Raw genomic sequence first — 16,163 nt, forward strand, 5'->3', positions numbered from 1 at the left:
AAAAATAGTAAAATAATGTCTATTGTTATATACTATGTATCACTTTTCCCTGAACTAAGTCCTTGAACAAATTAAGAGATATCTTAGGAGACTTTACGCGGCTTCTGATAGAAATTTAATGCCTTCAATTACATAAATTCATATTTTTAGGATATTTTATAAATTAAAACTTTTAACAGATCCTTTTTTTTTACCTAAACCTGTAGCCAATGTGAATTAAGACGAGAATATTTTTGATATAAAAAAAATTGGTGAAAATAAGGAAAACCTTTGTTAGAAATGACAAAATAAGATTTAGGACTGGGATAACAAAAACAAGAGCGGACAGCAAGACAAAAGATGTAGAAAGAAATTAAGAAAATATATAATTCAGAAAAAAAAGTAAGTTTATGAATGATTCTGAACTATTAATAAAACACAATTATCTTAAATTAAATCAATAAAATCTTAATTTCTGACAGAGAGAAAAACCTCCTGAAGAGAGAAACTAGAAAAAATAGAAGAGACTACTTAAATATTAATGGCTGCAAAGTTTTACTGTCCAATACAGCTACAAGCAATTGAGTATCAATCCAATATCAAATAATTCCTAGATGGATTATTTTTGCAATGGGGAAAAAAGAGAAAGATTTTCAACCATTTGTGGTTTATATTTTTGGCATACTGCTTTAAGCCAGATAAAGGGGGGATTTTGGGCTGTTTATTACTCTAGTCCCCAAAGTTTTATAATAATGTTTTCTTATTCGTTGACTTCAACAACTATGGGAACTTTGATAGGTTGATTTAATAGGTAAGTTGTTCAAAGATTTTAACAATTAATTCCATTTTGTATCATCATTGGGGATGTACATTGTACATCAATTTAATTTATAAGCCATTGTCTTATCAATTAAATCCCTGGCTTTAAGTTACTTTATTTAAAGTAAGATATAACTTAATCAATATTTAGGTAATTTTCTGTGATTTTTTAATCAATTTAAAATCAGTTACAATAAAGTTTGGCCATCTAATTCTATTATATTTATTTTTATCTGTGCATTTTTGTTCTCTGTTTCTATCTTAACTGTAAGAATTAATAATAAATCTTTTCTATTGATTATTTCATCAAAATCAAGAAGTTTGGGGTAAAGATTTAAGTAAAACTCTCATTGAAGGAAATTTGGGAGATATTTGAAAATTATTATATAAAAGTAGCTGGATGTCTGTGTGTGTGTGCGAAGCGGAGGATCTCACTAACTCCTTAGATTTTATATGGTTCTCCTTCACACTGAAGCTTCTCAAGGTTTAAATTCCCTTACAATAAATTATCCGTCCTCAAAAAAAAATTCTTTGCTTTTTCTTTTGAAAACTAAAACTTAGACAAGACGAGGGTCTACTTACACTCTCCCTTTCCCCAAGTGCTCCTAGAGGCCTCTGAGGATGCAGATAAGGTACAAAGTATAAACGATATTTGGGTACCCCGATATTTTAATAGTAACTACTATAAATATTCGTATGACAAAATGACAGTCAACAGTTATTTTCTCAACTACTTTATCCTTCATAATTTGTCTGCTATAACTTTTTAGATTCATTCCAATCACATCTGTTCTATAACAAAATATATCTGTCTATTTTGCTGTCCTTAAAATGTTGTATATTGTTTCAATTTCTGTATATGCTTCGCATTTATATACAGTTTTATCCTAGTTGAAATATATGCATTAAAGGAATACAAAATTATCTTAAATTAAACATAAAAGCTAACTTTTTTATAAAAGTAAAATTGGAAAAAATAGCATATAGGTATGTTATATAAAGATTATGAAACCCTAAATTCTAAATACATCAATTTTGTACTCATAATAAAATATTATAAAACCTAGATATAAATTATCAAAAAACCGCAAATTAAAATTGCATTTCTGATAACTTATGTGAAAGTTTATAAATATTTAATATCATTTTATTAAATTTTTTAATTCTGGGTAAAATCCCTTTTTTTTAAAATCCAATGGAGCCTTTTTTTATTTAGGTTCTTTGGCTGTTTAATGACATTAGATATAAAATGGATTGAAGAAAATCATTAAATTAAAAGATGATGATAAAACCCTTAGAATATTGCTTTAAAAATGAAAATTAAAAGCTTTATTAGAAAACTGTCGCCTTTCAGTTTCATTGATATAAAATAACAGAGTACAAAAAAGAACCTAATTCTTAAACAGTGCAGGAAGTATTATTCCTAATAATAACTTACCTAAAGCAGACAAAAGTTAAAAGTAGGTTGTAGAGTAACTACGTTGTTCTTTTAATAAGTTATGTAAAGTGGGTTATATCTGATATTGTAATCAGATAAAATATTGTCTCATTCAAGTTTTCCCCATAACACTAGTGCATAAACAATAGAGATAATTTAAAGTGGTTTTATTTTGGAAATACTCCAATTGACAATATAAAAAAAACAAGAGAAATTATTGGGGATGGGGGTTACTAAGGAAGTACTTGCAGCTATAAATGTATAACCTTTTTCGTCTGCTAGCAAATTGCTTTCTGCTATTTAGTAGCGACTAGGCTATGTCTATATCTACAACGCTATTGGCTGATATTCAAAGGCCAAATTCAAATTAGGCATAGGTTTCCACACCTTTGACAGAATTCATGCCCCCTCTATCCTTTTACTTTGATTTTTAAGCTTTTGTTTAGATTTGGGTGTATGGTTTAAAAGTCTTCAGAGGGAAAGTAACTGCATGTACATTTGATTGTACGTGGAAAATCTTACAACTTTTCTTATTTTTAGCCCAATATCAAGTTTTCTTAACAAAAAACGGCACATTCTAGATTAATTCCTCTATTACAGTAAAAAATGGATATAACTTAACTTGAGTCTATACCTAGTAGATATAGTTTATGTGCAGACCTCAAAAGAGTAGACACATTAAATATTGGAAATTATATCATTTACAAGCTGGATAAAGACAACCTTTCTGATTAGTATTAGATCGTGTCTATATATTCTATTTGTCTCCGTTTATATTTAATTGCAAAGAGAGAGAGAGAAGCCAATGGGCTGTTCATTTATAACATTTTTTATTCGTTAGCTTTACTTCCTTCGGGACAGTTAAAGAATTTTGATTTATTGGTTTATAAAGTTGAGTGTTCAAAAGTTTCAACTACTAATTGTATCTACAGAAGGAGTGATTTTGTGTATTAACAATGGGGTTGGGGATGTACATCAATTTATCGGCCTTTGTCTTATCCCTTTTGATCACTGATTTAACAGACAATCTAACAATTAAAATTACCTTTGTAGATACGGCTAACGTTTCCATATCTTTCCATAGAGTTAGTTCTGGTTGTAGCTTTGGAGTTTTTCCTTTCAATTGTTCCTAAATATAGGTATTAATTTAAAAGTTTGATAATTTGGCAATCCCTGTCAAAAGTCAACTCAAACCTGAATATAATTTTATTTTTAAAGTTATATTTACTTGTTTTTAGTTTTTTCATTGCATTTACCTTGCCCAATGCCTACAGGCTTGAAAGATACCCCCCCCCCCCTCTGTTTCCATTTTTTCAGTGCTCAATAGGCACTCTAACCAACAAAAAAACTTGCCAACTTGGCTGATTTTTAATCGCTTGCATATGTAGGTAATAATTATCGATATGTTCAAAAAATCCAAATAATCTTTAAGAAACCCATATAAACCCGTTTTTTATTAGAATCCCAAGTTTGGGTTATTTTTGTTAAAAACCGTTTTTTTCCTCCAACCCTGGAAAGCACTCAAAGAGAACATCTGTGAAGCGATTATAAATCATCTGAATCTTCTGTGCTTTTGAGTTTTTTTTTCTAAAGCAATGAAAAACATATGTCTTATACCCTAAATAAATCTTCCAATTCCGCTTGTGATGGTTTGACCCAGTACTTGGAGAGGAAAAGGTCCCGTAGGTCCCTGGATTCTCTTGGGTCAGGTGGTAGGGCCAGTTTCCGTTTCCTGTAACAACAAAATTCATGAGTGTAATGCTTTTATTTTTTGGCGAATATATTAATCAGAGTGTTATACAAGCAAGAAGGCTAAAACCCACGTCTACTTAGATTTTTTTTTAAAAACCTGTTCAATAAATATATTTCTTACTAAAACACAATTTTGAGTTGACTTTTCCTAATAGTCTAAATAATGACTGGCGTATCCAATTTTTTAAAAGGCTAATATGGAGTAATTGGAAAGTCAAGCAGATAATATCAATCCTTATACTAAAGTAACAGGATGTTTGTGTGTCTGTGTGTACCGAAGGATCTCGATAACCGCTGAACCGATCGGGTTCTCCTTAACAGGGTAGATTCTCATATGTCCTGGGAAGGTTTTTAACTTTTTGGGGGGAGGATACCACCACCCTCCCAAGAGAAATGACAAAAAAGTTGAAAATTTTCTTAATATCTGGGAGACTTCAACGTAACATTAAGAGGTATCCGTAACATAAAGAATTATCGTAGAGACTTTAACAAAAACATTTAAAGTGCCGCTAGAGGCCTTTAGGGGCGTAGCCGCTAGTGGTTTTAAAAGTAATAGGGATGAATAATATTGTCTAGAGGTTGAGTAAATAAGAATTTTATACATCATTTCATAAACCTTAGTAAATAAGATATTTACGTGTTTTTTTATGTTTTTTTAAATAAAAATCTTTCAATATTTAGTTTGGACTGGACATTCATTTTTTTTTATTTTTTAGTAAATGAGATTGAGAGAAAAATTGAACTCCCAATCATTATTTTCGAGAATATATTGGCAGGCTTCAAGATCAATGTATCTTTCATTATACTATTTTTATAGTGGCGTGCAAAAGAGGGGGGGGGGGGCTACGCTCCTTAAAGAAAAAAATTAGTAAAGGCCTGCTAATTACTCCTGAGGTGGATTCTTTAAACAAAATCATAGAAGGGTTATTAAAATAAGATTTTATTTAATTTTTGTAGATTTTTAATGTGATTTTGAAGGATTTTTCTCGAAAACAATTTTGCCCCACTAACCGATTTGTGGGGCAAATTTTTTTTAAGAATCCACCTCTGAAGACTGGCAAATCCCTGTGTGACGCACCTCTGTATTATGAATATTCATAAAATAATTGTACTTAATGTATCTACCTAATAACAAAAGAAAATATCTAAAACTTTTCTAAACGTCACGTCTTGCTAAATTTTTATGTAAAGTAAAAATCCAATATTTTCTTAAATATTTAAAATATTGGAAAAACCTAAATACCCCTAGATCAAGAATATGTAAATTGTTTGAAAATATAATATGACCAAATTGATTGTAGAAACAAAAATAATATTCTTTTTAAGGGTAAAATACCTATTGAGAAAAAATGGGTGCATTATTTTTTATTTGAGGGAAATTTTTGCAAGAAATAAAAACTGTAGGTATGCCTTTTTAAAAAAGGGACAAACGTTTATTGCGTTATTTCAAGAAATACTAGTCCTTGTACTTGTCCTTCTATCTCTGAAACTGAAGAAAAAAAACTTACTCAGCTGGAGTCGCCACTTTTCTTGCTTCAACTCTTTCGTTGTAAAACTGGATCAACTTTTCTCTGAATAAAATGTATTAAATTTTTTTTGTGTATGAAAAAATCTACCTGGCTATGTTTAAAATAGAAAGATATTTCCAGTATGGCTTCGAAACCGATCATTATCACCGGATTAGAAACGGATCTAAGCCATACTGAAAAATCATGTATAGCATCTTATTGAAGAAAATTTTCCGCAAATAATAAAATAAAAAACATATACAATTAAAACCAGTTTTTTGCCCGGGCCTTCGGCCCCTTGGTGCTAACAAAACAGGTTTTAATCTTATAATTTTTCATTACAATATTCGCGGAAAGTTGTTTATAATATGGTGCGATATATAACTTTTATTCATCTTATGCAAAAAATCTTAATAGGCTTGTTAAGGTATTTTTAATTATGTCCCGTCGGTTTTTAGAGATTTTTCATGTTGATGCAATTCCCATTACTTTCATCTAGATTTTAAAATAGATCATGTTTATGGTTTTCTTTGTTCTCTTTAATAATAGCTAGTCTGATTGGGAGGTTTTTATATGTCGTCGGTGACTGATTTAGGCTATTGTTTATCCCCTATAGAAGCAGGGGGGCCAAAGCCGCTAAAAGAGATGTTAACATCATGGTAGGAAATTAAGGGGGGGGGGAAGTTTTGCCACTTTCGCTTACTCCGTGATTATTGGGCTAGGTATTAAAGTTAGACTATAGGTTATTTGGGATAAAAGTTTACTTTTGGGTAGTAGCTCACGTATTTTTAATCATTTTTTGGATAACCCCACCCCCTAGCCCCCCGGGGCTCAAAAACCCCCTAAAAATGAACCTAACCTTAATTTTCTCAGGAACAATTTGACCAATTGAGATGATTTTTTAAACTTAAGCTTTTATGCTTATAAACTAACTTCTAGTTTAGAAGTCACCCCCCTGCCGCCAACCCCTAGCCCTCCGGGGCTCCAAAAATCCCTAAAAATGAACCTAACCTTAATTTTCTCAGGAACCATTTGACCAATAGAGATGATTTTTTAAACTTAAGCTTTTAGGCTTATAAACTAACTTCTAGTTTAGAAGTCACCCCCCTGCCGCCAACCCCCAGCCCTCCGGGGCTCCAAAAAACCCTAAAAATGAACCTAACCTTAATTTTCTTAGGAACCATTTGACCAATAGAGATGACTTTTTAAACTTAAGCTTTTATGCTTATAAACTAACTTCTAGTTTAGAAGTCACCCCCCTGCCGCCAACACCTAGCCCTCCGGGGCTCCAAAAAACCCTAAAAATGAACTTAACCTTAATTTCTCAGAAACCATTTGACCAATAGACATGATTTTTAAAACTTAAGCTTTTATGCTTATAAACTAACTTCTAGTTTAGAAGTCACCCCCCTGCCGCCAACTCCTAGGACTCCGGGGCTCCAAAAAACCCTAAATATGAACCTAACCATAATTTTCTCAGGAACCATTTGACAAATAGAGATGAATTTTTAAACTTAAGCTTTTATGCTTATAAACTAACTTCTAGTTTAGAAGTCACCCCCCTGCCGCCAACCCCCAGCCCTCCGGGGCTCAAAAAAACCCTAAAAATGAACCTAACCTTAATTTTCTTAGGAACCATTTGACCAATAGAGATGATTTTTTAAACTTAAGCTTTTATGGTTATAAACTAACTTTAAGTTAGAAGTCGCCGCTAACCTCTAGCCCCCCGAGGCTCAAAAAAACCCTAAAAATGAACCTAACCTTAATTAAAATTTCTTATTTGAAGAGTTAGAGGTACAAGCTTTTATGCTTATAAACTAACTTCTAGTTTAGAAGTCACCCCCCTGCCGCCAACCCCTAGCCCTCCGGGGCTCCAAAAAACCCTAAAAATGAACCTAACCTTAATTTTCTCAGGAACCATTTGACCAATAGAGATGATTTTCTAAACTTAAGCTTTTATGCTTATAAACTAACTTCTAGTTTAGAAGTCACCCCCCTGCCGCCAACCCCCAGCCCTCCGGGGCTCCAAAAATCCCTAAAAATGAACCTAACCTTAATTTTCTCAGGAACCATTTGACCAATAGAGATGATTTTTTAAACTTAAGCTTTTAGGCTTATAAACTAACTTCTAGTTTAGAAGTCACCCCCCTGCCGCCAACCCCCAGCCCTACGGGGCTCCAAAAAACCCTAAAAATGAACCTAACCTTAATTTTCTCAGGAACCACTTGACTAATAGAGATGATTTCTTAAACTTAAGCTTTTATGGTTATAAACTAACTTTAAGTTAGAAGTCGCCGCTAACCTCTAGCCCCCCGGGGCTCAAAAAAAACCCTAAAAATGAACCTAACCTAAATTAAAATTTCTTATTTGAAGAGTTAGAGGTACATTTATTAAACCAAATATGCTTATTTTTGGATGTTATTGACATATTTGCTGAAAAAATTAGAATTGGCCTCCAGGTTCAGGTGCTGCAGGCCTCCAGGTCTACTCTGGAGACAGGTAAAATTAAAATTTCTTATTTGAAGAGTTAGAGGTACACTTATTAAAACAAATATGCATCTTTTTGGATGTTATTGACATATCTGATGAAAAAATTAGAATCGGCCTCCAGGTTCAGGTGCTGCAGGCCTCCAGGTCCACTCTCGACAGGTGAAAATTAAAATTTCTTATTTGAAGAGTTAGAGGTACACTTATTTAACCAAACATGCTTCTTTTGGATGTTATTGACATAACTGCTGAAAAAATTTTAAATCGGCCTCCTAACATACTTGAAGATAAAATTTAAATCGGCCTCTAAGTTCAGGTGCTGCAGGTCTCCAGGTCCACTCCTGAGACAAGTAAAAATTTAAATTTCTTATTTGAAGAGTTAGAGGGCAACTTATAAAACAGAATATGGATCTTTTGGCTGTTATTACTATTTCTGGAGAAAAATATTAATTTGGCTCCAAGTTCAGATATTCACCTGGCCAGCTGCAACCAGCGGTCACCAAGACGCAGGTAAAAGTGTCCATATCAAAAAGTATCAATGAATATGATACCTAACATGTTTTTAAAAACTGAGAAAAAAACAGCGAAAATATCTGAAAATACCCCCAAAAAGCCATCTAGAAGCCTGCAGTACCTGGAGGCCGATTTTATTTTTTCTTTAAATATGGTAATATTATCCAACAAGATGCTTATTTTCTTGGGAATTGAACTCTAACTCTTAAATTAAGAATCTAAATTTTTTCATGTCTAAGAGTTGAACTGGAGGCCTGCAGCACCTAAACTTGGAGGCCGATTTAAATTTTATCTTCAAGTATGTTATTAACATCAAAAACAATGCATAGTTTGTTTTATAAGTTAACCTCCAAATAAGAAAATTTATTTTTACCTATCCAGTGTCCACCTGGAGGCCTGTAGGACCCGAACCTGGAGGCCGATTTTAATTTTTTCAGCAGATATGTCAATAACATCTAAAAAGAAGAATATTTGGTTAAATAAGTGTACCTCTAACTCTTCAAATCAGAAATTTTAATTTTTACCTGTCTCCAGAGTGGACCTGGAGGCCTGCAGCATCTAAACCTGGAGGCGGATTCTAATTTTTCAGCAGATATGTCTATAACATCCAAAAAGATGCATATTTGGTTTAATAAGTGTACCTCTAACTCTTCAAATAAGATGTTTTAATTTTTACCTGTCTCCAGAGGGGACCTGGAGGCCTGCAGCACCTGAACCTGGAGGCTGATTCTATTTTTTTCAGCAGATATGTAAATAACATCCAAAAAGATACATATTTGGTTTAATAAGTGTACCTCTAACTCTTCAAATAAGAAATTTTAATTTTACCTATCTCCAGAGTGGACCTGGAGGCCTGCAGCACCTGAACCTGGAAGCCGATTCTAATTTTTTCAGCAAATATGTCAATAGCATCCAAAAATAAGCATATTTGGTTTAATAAATGTACCTCTAACTCTTCAAATAAGAAATTTTAATTAAGGTTAGGTTCATTTTTAGGTTTTTTTGAGCCCCCGGGGGGCTAGAGGTTGGTGGCAGGGGGCTTCTTCTAAACTTAAAGTTAGTTTATAACCATAAAAGCTTAAGTTTAAGAAATCATCTCTATTAGTCAAGTGGTTCCTGAGAAAATTAAGGTTAGGTTCATTTTTAGGGTTTTTTGGAGCCCCAGAGGGCTAGGGGTTGGCGGCAGGGGGATGACTTCTAAACTAGAAGTTAGTTTATAAGCATAAAAGCTTAAGTTTTAAAAATTATCTCTATTGGTCAAATGGTTCCTGAGAAAATTAAGGTTAGGTTCATATTTAGGGTTTTTTGGAGCCCCGGAGTCCTAGGAGTTGGCGGCAGGGGGGTGACTTCTTAACTAGAAGTTAGTTTATAAGCATAAAAGCTTAAGTTTAAAAAATCATCTCTATTGGTCAAATGGTTCCTGAGAAAATTAAGGTTAGGTTCATTTTTAGGGTTTTTTGGAGCCCCGGAGGGCTGGGGGTTGGCGGCTGGGGGATGACTTCTAAACTAGAAGTTAGTTTGTAAGCATAAAAGCTTAAGTTTAAAAAATCATCTCTATTGGTCAAATGGTTCCTGAGAAAATTAAGGTTAGGTTCATTTTTAGGGTTTTTTGGAGCCCTGGAGGGCTAGGGGTTGGCGGCAGGGGGGTGACTTCTAAACTAGAAGTTAGTTTATAAGCATAAAAGCTTAAGTTTAAAAAATCATCTCAATTGGTCAAATTGTTCCTGAGAAAATTAAGGTTAGGTTCATTTTTAGGGGGTTTTTGAGCCCCGGGGGGCTAGGGGGTGGGGTTATCCAAAAAATGATTAAAAATACGTGAGCTACTACCCAAAAGTAAACTTTTATCCCAAATAACCTATAGTCTAACTTTAATACCTAGCCCAATAATCACGGAGTAAGCGAAAGTGGCAAAACTTCCCCCCCCCTTATACATTAAGCTATTTTCATCCATTTCTAAGTTATTTCCAAGACGAGCCAAAGTTTAAAAATTCTTCAGTTTCTTATCGCCTTTTCCAAGAAATAAATTCATTGATAATCATTCAACGCTACCTTCTTACATAACTTGTTTCATGTCTTGCAATCTTTTGTTTGTCAAGTTAAAAGAGTTGCAAGATTTGTTAACATGGAAACTGTCATACACCAGACAAAATACGAAGAATCAGCCCTTTGATAAGACATGTCTTTGCTCAATCATTTTTCCTTGTGGATCTGTGATGTTTTATTATTCATTTTGTTTTGACAATATTTCTAAACCTTATTGGCATACTATTAAATTCACAAAATAACTTACAAATTAATGATTAGATTCATCAAATTGCTAACAGATTTCATAACCACAAAACAGCCCAAATTGTAGGTATTCTTTATATTTTGGTCTTACAAAATACTACTCATAATTTAATGTGCTATTTTGTTTTATTGTAAAATCACTTTTATCAAAATTAAATTAATAAGCTTGCACTTTTAATAGACTAATTTGCTTATAAATTGTATTTAATTTCTATCAACACTAAAAGGAATTTGAACAGCACAGCTTTTTAAAAACTAGGTTTAGTTACAAAACTGTGCTCCGAATTACATATATATTTCTTGTAAATGTCAAATCCTATTATATAAGGTAGTTTTTTGTCTGTAGCTTAAGATTTCGATAACTACTGACCGATTGTGTTCTTCATTTTATGGAAGCTTCTTTAGGTCCATGGATCGTTTTCGGCTATTTGATTTTTATATCTAAGTTTGGTTTTAGGCTATTTTCTTACTTTCCTTACTTTTTCGAATACAGAGCTCCTAGATGCTGGGAGCAAGGCCGCCAGCAAACTATAAAAATGTCCAACAAAAAAAACATAAACTTGAAAGAAAAACCTTACCTACAACTAAGATTTGCCACAGGTTCCCATGTATTTTGATCCTCAGGCCAACCCAGCCATTTCACTTGGTATAAACCTTCCTCCTAAAAAAATTATGAATTTACTTTTTTAAAATACGAGGCGATACATGATTTTTTAGTATGGTTAGAAACCGGTTCTAATCTTGCGGATATTAATCAGTTTCGAAGACATAATGTAAAAATTATTCTTTTGCTTTAAATGATATGATTTTGAATGCAGGGTGATATTTTTAATTGTTTTATTAAAGGATTAGTTAGTTCTTCAAGGGTCCTACATGAATTCAATGAATATATATTTATTCGAGGTAAAAAGTATAACAAATAAAAAGGTAGCTGCACTACATTCTGGACCTACCGTTTGTTTACAGTAAGCATAATCTACAACCCGTTCTACTTCATAAACTTCTTCATCACTTTCCTCGTCTCCCTCGCTCTCTTCTTTCTCTTCGTCCTTGTTAAACAAAGACAAATTATTATACAGTAGGTAATAGAAAATTATCAAATACCTTAAAAAGCAGTAAGGTACGGTGTTTAAAAAAAACGATTTTACCAGTCACCCATATAGTACCTATACACTAGGGTGGGTCGATTTTGGAATTTCACATTAGTAGACATTGGCAAGGGTTACTGGGCCAATATAAAACACTGTAAAACTTGAAAGAGGTTTTTTAATCAGAAAACAACGGGCGCGCGGGGGGGTTGAAAATGTGCCCGCCCCCTTATAAAACCAAAAATTGAAATTCCTTCAAACATAGGCATGTTGCATATCAAAATGACCGCATTGAAATGCTGATTACAGATCTGAAAACCGCTTTGAAAAATATTGATTCAGTCTGAAATGATTTTCAAATAACCTACTAAAATGAACAATTTTGACTAAATCAGCTGTTTTTAGGTACTTAATGAGATCTTATTCGAACTAGGAGCAATATTTTTCAAAACGAATTTCAGATTCGTAATCAGCATTTCAATGCGGCCATTTTGATATGCAACATGCCTGTGTTTGAAGGAATTTAAATTTTTGGTTTTATAAGGGGGTGGGTACTATTTATACCCCCCGCGCGCCGGCAGCCATAAGAGCCAAGTCACTTTTTAAACTTGAATGGGGATTATCATGCATATATATGACTTCCACAACTTATGATAACAGTAAAATCTAAAAAAAGGGTGAAATGGGCCCACCCTACTATACACATAAGAAAAAGCACAAAAAAGGATACCTATGGTTTGAATTAAATTGATACCTATAATTCACTCTGTCCATCCGTTAGTCAGTCTAAATGCTGTGGGAGAAAAATGGCTTTCTCGGCTGCTACAAAAGATACACAGATAAAATTTCAGTGTAGAATCCTATGACGTATGCGCAGTGCATCTAGTCTAAACATTTTTTTGTACATCCCACTGTCTATCGGTCATCTTTTAAAAGAGTTAAAGCCTTATTATTAAAATTTGTTTCGTTATTTTTTTAGTTTTTGCATAATATCTAACTTTTTCTATGACAACTTAACATCTGTTCTATAACTATCTTTGTCCGTTTGTCAATCAATGAATTTTCGTCCTTTGCCCACTTTATGCATGATATAATCCTGGTTTTTAAAAATAAAGTAATATCTTTGATATATTGACATCTCTTAAAATATATACAGAAAATCAAAAAAAAGATAAAAATACAACCCAAAGAAAAATTGCGGCTAGAATGAGTAAATGATACCTTCATAGGTCTTTTCTAGTAAAAAATCAAAAATATAATTTTAAATAGGTATTAAGAGTCAAATTAATAACTAATCACATTAACAAAAATAAAGGATACCTTTTCAAGGAAGCTTGTTGTAACACTTGTATCAACATCTAAAATACCATGGGTAGTTTTCCTGTGCCGATATAAGTTTTTCTTTGTTGCATATTCTTTATCACATATATCACAAGGAAATCTAAAAGGAGAATTAGTTAATTATGAGTTGTGAACTAATAGTTTCAATAACTTATTATTGTAATTTTTTTTCTGATTCAATTTGAAAACCTATCAGGTAAACTCAAGATAGAACAGGTTTTGGGATATAACGAAAAAGAAAAGGGTATGATGGTTAGGTAGTTATAAATAATAATAATAATATAGGGTGGGGAAGGGGTTAGTTTTTTGTTTGTTTATTTATTTATTACTTCAGTTTAGTTTAGGTTAGGTTATATATAGTACAGGGTAGCCTGGCAGGAGTAGGACAACACAGGTATGGTTCCGCTGGGTTAGCCCCCTTCCCCTGCAGGCTTCAATAATAGGTAAAAAATCTAACACTTGTGTGTGTGGGGGGGGATTATCACTTTTGTTTTATAGGACCTTATTTCTCAATTTAGTGTTAGACATTTAAATGGTGATTTTTTACCTTTCTTTATCTTTAGTGGAAGAGGCACTATTATTTGTTGTTGAGCTACTCGTAGATTTTTCATCACCACTATAATTTTCAACGTTGGAAGATTTACTTTTCTTTGAACTATCTTCTGTTGAGTTACTTGATCCACTTTCTATAAAAATAATTTAGGTTTAAATCTAAATAAAAATTTAATTATGTCCTTAAGTAGCGCAGTTAAACCAGTTATAAGAATTGATCATTAAGAGGAGAGAAAGTTTTGATACATTAGCGTAAACAGTGAGTAAAGGCTTGATATTTGGACTGAAATAATAGGTTATAAAAGAAAAAAATTATTCATATATGATGAATTTTCCCAAGTTATAAGATTTTTTGGATAGGCCTCCAGATTCAGGAGCTGCAGGCCTCCAGGTTCAAGAGCTGGAGGCCTCAAGTTGGTCTCTGGCCAGGTAAAAATAAAAATAATTTTTTTTGAGAGATAGAGGTCAACTTATTAACAAAATATGCATCTTTTTTCTTCAAACATGTAAATAACATTTAAAAATATGCATATTTTGTTATATAAATTGACCTCTAACTTTTCAACAACAAAAAAATATTTTGATTTTCGCCTGTCAAGAGACCACCTGGAGGCCAATCCAAAAAATCATAAAACTTCGAAAAATTTATTATATAGGTAATAAGAATGATTTTATCCCTAATCTTCTCATTCCAAAAGATCAAGCATATACTCACTGTTTACACAAATGTGTCAAAACTTCCCCCCCCCCTCCCCCTCTTAAGCATTATCATCAAATGTAATGTTTCGAAGAAAATAATACCATGTTACAAAAGCCTTCAGAACAAATAATGACAACATTCATTTAAATTTTCTGTTCAATCTATCAGCAAAACATTTGTAAGACATTTTAAAACTTAGGTACTTACCTAGCCTTTAAGATAAAACTTAAAACAAATTTCTTTTTAGTTAAAGAGTTAGATAAATGGGTTAGATAGGTAAGTATTAGAGAATCGATATTGAATATCTAAAAATATTAACGTTGGAACATTGACATATTTTCAATAATATATGATCAATGTAAAAATTAAAAATTAATGAAGAAAATTCTGTATTTAAAGTAGCTTATAAAATCGAATAAAAGCTCGAAAAGGCAACTATTTCTCTACTATCACTATTTCTTGTTTATTTTTCCTGCTATATTTTTATTTAGAAAAGTTATCCCTGTTATCCCTAGGTAAACTTTTAAGTAAGATTCCACTAGTTTAAAGTTCTGGTTTAAACATTGTATTAGGTACTTGAAGGGTGTGCTTTATGTACCCTTGAGCCTTTCTTTACCTTGTTTGTCTGTACTATGTAGTCGTACAGTAATATGATGGCAAATAACCAATGTTTACTCCTAATTATCCAACCTTGGCTAAAAAAATGATAAAATCATTCTTATATGATCAATTTTCCCAAGATTTAAGATTTTTTTAGATAGGCCGCCATATTCGGGAGCTGCAGGCCTCCAGGTGGTCTCTGGACAGGTAAAAATTTTAAAAAAAGATTTTTTTTAAGAGTTAGAAATCAGCAAAATATGCACCTTTTTGAATGTAATTTACATATTTAAAGATAAAAGATGCATATTTTGTTTTATAAGTTGGCCTCTAACTCTTAAAATTTAGCTGTCTTGTCTAGAATACGATGCGATAAATAACTATTACCTTCTGAGCTTTCTCTTTTCCTTTTCTTTGCAGATTCTTGAAACAATGTGCTTTGGATTATTAAACTTTTTGTTGGACTTGACCTATAAATGTTCATACAGTTTAAAATAGCTAGTAAAATCTCTAATGTTTAAAAACTTCCCATCCTTAACTGAAGCCTCTACATACCCTAAAATTGATAAAGCTTTAAGCGGCATAAACTTACAAAAACGCCATTAGTTTGTTGATCTTTGATAAGTAGGTATCTAGTATTTCCTAATCTTTTTGTGTTACTCAGTTAGGACAAGGATGTAAACCATTCTTCCTTGCAAACAATCAAAAACAAGAAACAAAAAATATTAACTATATTTTATTTTCTTATAATTAAATTCTCTTATAGTAGGTACCTACTCAAGATTATAATAAAAAACAAAACAATTTCCAAGGAAAGGTACCTCAATTCTCCTATGTTAAATTAGAAAGTCTTAACGTATGAACATCAACCTGCAGGGGCTATTATGTTCTGCTAATTCTTTGACGGATTTTGTCGGCGAACTTTGCACATTTTTTGTGGGAGATTTGGCGGGCGTTTTCGTCGGTGATTTTGGCATTGTTTTTGTAGGTGATTTGGCGGGCGCTTTTGTCGGTGATTTTGGAATAGATTTAGCGGGGGATTTTGGAATGACTGTGGCTAAATTATCACGTTCTACATTCTCTTTGCAGTCTATCTTATC

The 16,163-nt window shown here is 32.6% G+C and overlaps 1 protein-coding gene across 1 annotated transcript in view; it reads right to left on the reverse strand.

Moving 5' to 3' along the window:
* Nucleotides 1-16,163, reverse strand: part of Su(var)3-9 (Suppressor of variegation 3-9) — a 55,670-nt gene extending 39,507 nt beyond the window's left edge. The window contains exons 1-9 of the mRNA XM_080154521.1: nt 15,934-16,163; nt 15,451-15,533; nt 13,762-13,900; nt 13,194-13,314; nt 11,739-11,834; nt 11,364-11,446; nt 5,497-5,559; nt 3,854-3,968; nt 3,282-3,365 (exon numbers count right to left, since the gene is read on the reverse strand). Coding sequence (XP_080010647.1) covers nt 3,282-3,365; nt 3,854-3,968; nt 5,497-5,559; nt 11,364-11,446; nt 11,739-11,834; nt 13,194-13,314; nt 13,762-13,900; nt 15,451-15,533; nt 15,934-16,040 — 891 coding nt within the window. The 5' untranslated portion in view covers nt 16,041-16,163. The remainder of the gene's footprint in view (nt 1-3,281; nt 3,366-3,853; nt 3,969-5,496; nt 5,560-11,363; nt 11,447-11,738; nt 11,835-13,193; nt 13,315-13,761; nt 13,901-15,450; nt 15,534-15,933) is intronic.

This window comes from Acartia tonsa, chromosome 3, assembly GCF_053477335.1.
Source record: "Acartia tonsa isolate MP-2025a chromosome 3, ASM5347733v1, whole genome shotgun sequence".
NCBI lineage: Eukaryota > Metazoa > Arthropoda > Copepoda > Calanoida > Acartiidae > Acartia > Acartia tonsa.